The sequence below is a fragment of the Pteropus vampyrus genome, unplaced genomic scaffold, assembly GCF_000151845.1.
Source record: "Pteropus vampyrus isolate Shadow unplaced genomic scaffold, Pvam_2.0 Scaffold48, whole genome shotgun sequence".
In the NCBI taxonomy this organism is placed as follows: domain Eukaryota; kingdom Metazoa; phylum Chordata; class Mammalia; order Chiroptera; family Pteropodidae; genus Pteropus; species Pteropus vampyrus.
In genome coordinates this window covers 5,647,377-5,654,651 of record NW_011888829.1, presented here as the reverse complement: position 1 = coordinate 5,654,651, position 7,275 = coordinate 5,647,377, and the positions used below count along the sequence as shown (strand labels likewise).

Genomic DNA, 7,275 nt, shown 5'->3' with positions numbered 1-7,275 from the left:
ATGATGGAAAATTACAAACGTGTGTACAAGTATAGAGACTACTGTTATGAATATTCAGGTTCAATAATTATCAGCCCATTGCCTATCTTGCTTCATCTCTACCTCTCTGCCCCCATTCCCAGGATTATTTGAAAGCCAATCCCAGATGTCATATTATCGTAAAGACGTTTTTAGTGTTACCAGAAGGAGCTCTCCCCACACCTCCAAAGTTGGTTTCATTTACTGGATAAGGAATTGCAGAATGGTGGGAGGCTTCAACAATGCTAGTGCTAGTGAAGAAGAAAGAGATGTGGCTTCATACTTGTCACTTGAGCAAGGAGTCCACAGTTGCAAATGAAGCTTTCTTCTTCACATCAGTCTTCTTTAATCTTTTGTGGCTCATTTTATTAACTCATGAAATATTTGAGAACCTACTGTGTATAAGATACAGTATATTTTTCTTTTGGTGAGGACAGTTTTATTGATCTGATGTAGACCAGATCTCAACTTGTATCAGAATCACCTGGGTGTGTGTGTGTTAGGAAGGGGTTGCGGGGGCGGCGGGGGGCAGTCTGGTAAAACATAGATGACTACGCCCCTCCTTCAGAGTTTCCCATTCAGCAGATCTGGGGTGAGAATTGAGAATTTGAATTTCTGGTTAGTTCCTGGGTGAAGGTGATGCAGCTGGTCCAGGACACACTTTGGGAACCGGGCATGTAGATGTGAGGTGCTCCTGCCATCTGGTGGGCACAGAGGTCACTACACCAATTAGGGAATTAAAGGGCCTGCCTGTGTTGGAAGCCCGGCAACACAGACCATGGTTTTTTCTGTTAGTGATTTGAGCATTGTCCATCTACAGGCTATGAAATGTACTTGCCATCTCTTTATCTCCATGTAAGATCAGCTCCAAGGGGGCACAGGGGCAATGGAGATTAAGAGTTGAGACCACTATTGACAGACACGGGGCTGAGCTCAAAATGGACAAATAGGCAAAACCTGTAAAGCAATGACAGTTTCTCCTTAAGTTTCCCCTCATAGTCAGCCCTCTTCTATTTGCTCTTTAATACCCACCAAAGCGTTGATGTTTCAATGTATTGTCCTTTCTAGAACAATTTCATTAAAAAAGACAGGCCCGAGAAGGTTGCGGTTTAGACCAAGGAAGAGAAGTAGAAACTGGTGAAGAAGACCTTCTGGTTTCAGTGACTGTAACGGCTAGTTGTGTGAGCTGGACTGAGAGAGAAGATGTTGTTATCATTACCGTTTTCGGATGGGGGAACAAATTCTTGGTACAGACAGAGTAGCAAATCCTCATCAATGATTCCCCGAGTCTATTTCCCATTCATCCTCCTGTCCTGAAATGCTCCTGCTGTAAAGTGTTGGCCAAGGACAGTATAATGCTTTACTAATTTTATGTTTTATATATAATTTCATTAGGAGTGAGTGTTAGCACTATAGTCCTTAATTAGTATTCAAGATTCAGAATATTTGCTTGGGATAAAATGTAAAACTCAGGCAGACATTTGAGCCAATCCAGAGTCGAAGTAAAATGATAGCAATAATTTAAATCGCTTCAAATAATTAACGAGATTTAGGATTAAGTCCAACTAAAACAAAGTTAAATTAAATTTATAACAAAGAAAGTTCTCTAATTGTGGGCTTTCTGAAAAGACCCAGTTTAGTTATTTAGGAGCTAATTATCAAGAGGATTATCTGAAGCTAGTTTGTCGTCTTTTCCTCCAAGGCTGATAATGTTTGAAGCATTTGACAGTTAACACCTTGTGGGAAAGTGAGCTGGGACACCCCGTAGGCCCCAGGCCCCAGGCCCCGTTATTTGTCCTTTGGCTTTCCTGGAAAGGGGATGGAAGGGGTAAGGAGGCCCTGGGGAAGAATGTTCAATTATTGGCTCATGGAGAGTTTTCCACACTTTGTGTGTGTGCGTGTATGTTTCACACACTATTCACTTCACTCATCTGGAATAATCAAGATGTGCTTGCATCCAGCATAATTTTTAAATGTTCTGATATAATGTATGCTGTTTTTTATGACTTTGTCTAATTTTTATTTTATCGGCTTACCTTATTCTGTATTTATTTCCTCCCACAGATTTGTCTTGTGTGAGTTATATGCCTTATCTTCTGGAACTTAATGCTTCTCAGAATAAACTGACTACATTCTTCAATTTCAAGCCACCCAAAAATCTCAAGGTAGATCAATACATCGATTATGTATGTTAACTTGTTTGCAAAGTACATTAGTAAACAAAATGGCACTAAAATAGAAAATTCAGAGAGAATAAGATGTAGGTTTAAATAGTGTAAGTGTCTGAAATGAAATAAAAAGAGAGAAAATGGAGATGGTCTGTCAATAGTTAATCTTTTTACGAAGCTTTGCTAAAACCTAGTGTTCAAGCCAAAGAACTAAGTCCTTTCTGTTCTCTCTCCCTCATTTAAATACTAATTATTATTTGCATGTTTTTATTATAGCAGAATTAAACTCTGAACCAGGTTTGGGGGAGCAGCTTGCTCTGCTGTAGAGCGCTGTGTCTTGTGCTTCAGTGTGCCCACAGATCACCTGGGGTTCTTGTGGAAATGACACAAACTCAGGAGGTCTGGGGTCGGGCCTGGGACTGTTATTTCGAACAACATTCATGGACCGCATTTAGGCAGACAGGCCAGGGAGTAGTCATTCCCAAACTTTTCTGCATGCTGCAGTCACCTGGGGAGTTTTAAAAACCACTGATGCCTGGATCTCACTGCCAGAGATTCCGATTCAAGTGGTCCAAAGTAATGATGGGGCTTTGGAATTTTGTAACGAACATCAGAGCGGCTCTGATGTGCTGACAAATTTGGGAAAAGAAACAGTGCCACAGACTTTGGGGTTAGTGTTCTCCTCCTGGACTCAAATAAGTATTTTAAAAGTTTCTTTTTTTTTAGGAATGGACATCAACTATTGCCTTTTATTAGCTACTAGTTTTATTTCATTTACAAACCAAATTAACTTAGATCCAAAGTATCCTGCCGGTGTCCGCGCAGATGTGGCTTTGCGATCGGGCGGCGTGGACCCGGCCAGTGCGGCGCCCTTCGTAATTCTTCCGTAGCTTCACATCACTCCTTTTTGTTATCAACAGTGGGTTTTTTTTTTCCCCCTCTTTGAAATTATAGTTATTGCTAGGGTGACATTCCTTTGTCCAAAGAAGCCGGACGAGGTGCCTGCTTTGACCCCGCGTGGGCCGCACGGTCTCCAGGTTGTCAGGAATTGCACTTACAGGGCTGTTTTCATTCTCCCCGCTTTGCTTTCGCATTCTGCTCTGCCCCAGCCCCAGGGGAATCAGTCCGGGCAACAGCTGACCTCTTCCCTGGGAAACACTTCCTTGGAGTGCCTTCCATTCATACCCGTTCCTCACCCTCTCGTAAAAAGATGCCACGAATGAATAAAAACATATCAGATACTCCATATTTTTTTTAAGAGGAGTTTTAGGTTCACAGCAAAATTGAGAAGAAGGCATAGATTCCCCACGTTCCTCCTGCCCTCACTCAGGCACAGCCCCCCCGCCCCCCATCAGCATCCCTCACTGGAGCGGCGTGTTTGTTACAGCTGATGAACCCACACGGACACATCATTGTCACCCAAAGTCGTCGTTTATGTTAGCGTTTCTCTTGGTGTTGCACATGCTAGGGGTTTGGACAAATGCATAACGACATGTGGATGGATGCATATCCATCATACGGCAGATAACCCATCTTTAAGTTTCCTGGGGAATTAAGAGCAGCTATACCAATGATTTAGAGAACTGCTCCTATATGTCAGACCACCCAGTGAGGGGCTGGGAGAACCCCGTGTGAGCCTGGAGGCGGGATGAGAGGCGGGGAACAATTGAGGCCACCTGGTGTTTCCAGTGCAGTGTCTTATTTAATCCTCCCAACAAAGCTGTGAGGCCGCTGGAATTGTCTCAGTTTACAGATGAGGACGCTGAAGTACGGGAAGGTTGGGTACCTAATCTTTACTGGGAGGTCCAGGGCTGGGATTGAACCTAATGGCTGAGACCCAAAGCCCATACCTTCCCAGTGAACCAGGCTTGTATACAACGTCCCACCCTCTGGGGAAGCTCTGCTTCCTTTATATTGTCTGTAAAGCTCGTGCCACAAGCCAGAGCCAGCTTACTTTTCCTGAGGAGCAGGAGCTTGGAATTCCACTCGTTTTGGCATTTCTTAGAATGCTTTCGCTCTTGGCGAAGAAGGTTCATTTGATTTGATGGGATCTTCCTCCCAGTTCTGGTGTCCAGTGCAGCTCCCAGTGGGAGTCAGAGCAAAGTCATAACCCTTTTAAGGTCTCTCGACACACCTAGAGTCGTAGGTGCCTGGAGGACACAGTATTGGCACATAGCCCTGAAACGGGGCGTAGTTGGACAGACAGCACGAGGTGATACGGGCTACGGCAGAAGAATGAAAGGCGTTGATGAAAAAGTGCCAAGTACAAGGGAGCTCAGATAGTTATGTTTATTTCTAGTCTATCATCACTATGTAGAAGAAAAAAGGGAACACGAAACACCATTTACACTCATGACAACTGACTTCTTATTTTCAGTCATAATATGCATTTTACAAGTTGCAGTTTGTATTCGCATAAAGTTTTGTGCCTTGAGTTTTTTTTTTTTACTTAACACGTTTGCACATTTCTATTCCCATGGTCCCTTTCACTGACTTCGTACGTAGTCTTGTTGCTGTATTGTAATCTCCTTAACCTATTTTCTCCTCTTACCACTTGAGTCGTTTTTAATTTTTCTTCTTTTTAGAATTCAGTATTTAAAGTTTTTAGTGTTTAAAGTATTTAGTATTTAATGCACTGCTAAAATAATGTTAATGCATTTGGGGGATGGAATCCCTGTTTAAAAGGGTACAAGAAGATAAGAATAGTGCTTATTATAGAATTGCTTGACTGTTTTGCAGAAAAATGACTATAACGTGCCCAGCACATTCTCAATGCAGTGTTTCTAAAAAGTTGAGATTTTCATTGCTTTTTTAAAAAACATCACTATTTAGTCTTTGCCAGTAGGTGAATAATTAAATGAAATTATTTAATGTTGTATTTCTTTAGTCTCATATTTTTGACTACGAACAACTGATGTTGCTGAAAATGTTTTTCTAAAATAGTTGATGCCGAAAACGGGTGTTAAGTTGAAGAGGTATAGCCTGAGGAATGAGTAAGAAAGATTTTTCCGGCGTTTAGGGAGTGACATGGGAGAATATATCGACATAGAAATAGAAAGGCAAAGAGAAACAAGATATGCATGCAAACTAAGTGAAGACAGCTTAATGGGCATTAGAGAATCTTAAAGAAATAGTGGTAAGTGAGGGCGAAATTGAGGTAAATCCTGAAGAAGATCAAGAAAGTTTAAAATAAATGCTGAAATGGAGAGAGCAGCTGCCGGAATTGGGTGTTCAGGTCGTGGGGATGGATGTCTGCTCTGGCCATGAGGAAGGGGTCTCCATCGCAGGAGCTCTCAAAGTGGACAGACAGCATCCCGGTTAGAAAATGATGCATTATGGGGAAATATTTTACCTTTAGCGTGTTTTCAATAACGAATTCTAACTCTATACCCAGAAACACATTCTTCTTGTGCGTTTAATTATCGTGGTTAAGATGAATGAAAAATAAAGTATGACATATAGTTCTCTTTTTCTCTTCAGAAGGTGGATTTTTCCTGCAACCAAATTTCTGAAATGTGTGATTTGTCAGCATACCAGTCTCTCACTAAACTAATTCTGGACAGTATCCTTTGAATGAGTAAAGGGGAAATTCTGGTTAATAGACCCATTAATAAATATGTACCAGATGATATGGAATGGTACCAGATAAGCAGTTTATCAGAGATGGGTTACTCATTTAAATGATTAAGAATTGATATTCACAAAATGAGGGAAGATGTTTTTATTTACCAAGGAATAAGACTGCAAGTCAAAGCTTACACCTGAAAAGCTAAGTAAGATAGTCATTCTGATAAATGTAGGCTTATTTTTAATTCTAGAACCAGACAAGTTCTGTTTTAACTGACTACCTGCTTCAGATTTACTTAAGCTTGCATTCTATTTTATATAAATTCAGTATCTGAAAATCCAGATGTACTCATAAAGAAAATTAGTGATTTTTTTATTTTACAAAAGAATTCACACTAAGGTTCTCTAGTGTATTTAAACTATACTTTGATTAAAAAATAATAATAACTTGATTTGCAACCAACTTCAGGAACAGATGCATTGCATGACTTAGGCTCCCATGCAAACGGCACCTACTGTGAAGTAGGCATGCCCCAGCTTCTGGAGCCGAAGGGGTTAATCGGAGATCTGTGAGTTTAATGAGCTTGAGTCTCTTTACACCAGGGACTAGTGTTCTCTGGGTGATAAGGGAGCCAGCCGTGCCTTTTAGTTCTCAGTAAGTATCTTTCCACCCACCTGAGGATTTTCGAGGCAGGGCGGGTACCTCGTTCCAGGGATGGGACAGCAGCCAGCACACACTACGCTTGTAATAAGGGGAGGATGGAGGGTACATTTTCTTGTTTTCTTTTTCTTTTTTAATTACAGTTGACATTCAATATTGTTTTATATTACTTTCAGGTAGAAGGTACATTTTCTTGAAGACATACAGTAGGAAAAAAACTTTTACTCAAATATGATGGAGAGCTTAGAACATAGGCCACACCCTTTAGAACTTGTATGTGAAAATGGGCAATTTGGACAAAATTTAAGAAATCTAAAAATACCAAGGGTTGGAACATATAGATCAAGAGGATCTCTTTTTATCTTGCTTATGGGTATGAAATTAGTTCAACCGCTTTGGCAAACAGTTTTATCCTAGCTTGTAAAGTTAAACATCTAAATTCCCCATGTCCTAGCATTTTCATCCCTACATATGGAAAGTTTAGCACACGTGCACCTGGAGGCTTGTATAAGAGTTAAGAATGCTCATAGCAGCATTGCTTAAATAGCAAAAAAATTGAAACTGCCCAAATGCTCAATGATAGAGAAAGCATAAATTATGGTACACTCACACAATAGCATATCATACGGTAGTGAAAATGAGTGAATATATTTCCATGCAGTAATCAGGAGGGATCTTACTAAAGTAATATCACTTAGATATAAAACCGATGGGGAAAGGGACGAGGAAATAGACAATTCAGCATGGTGGTTATCTCTGAGAGGGCGACACCATGATGCTACAGGAGAGATGTGCAGAGATGGATATAAGTTAATGTTCTCCTTGGGTTGGGGGTGGTGGCGATGGTGGCAGCGTCTAGAC

The 7,275-nt window shown here is 40.9% G+C and overlaps 1 protein-coding gene across 6 annotated transcripts in view; it reads left to right on the top strand.

Moving 5' to 3' along the window:
* The window catches only part of LRGUK (leucine rich repeats and guanylate kinase domain containing), an 82,879-nt gene that overhangs the window by 13,699 nt on the left and 61,905 nt on the right, over window positions 1-7,275 (top strand). For all 6 annotated transcript variants that reach the window (XM_023530307.1, XM_023530308.1, XM_023530305.1 and 3 more), the window contains exons 4-5: window positions 2,083-2,183; window positions 5,667-5,748. In XM_023530307.1, the coding sequence (XP_023386075.1) occupies window positions 2,083-2,183; window positions 5,667-5,748 (183 nt within the window). The remainder of the gene's footprint in view (window positions 1-2,082; window positions 2,184-5,666; window positions 5,749-7,275) is intronic.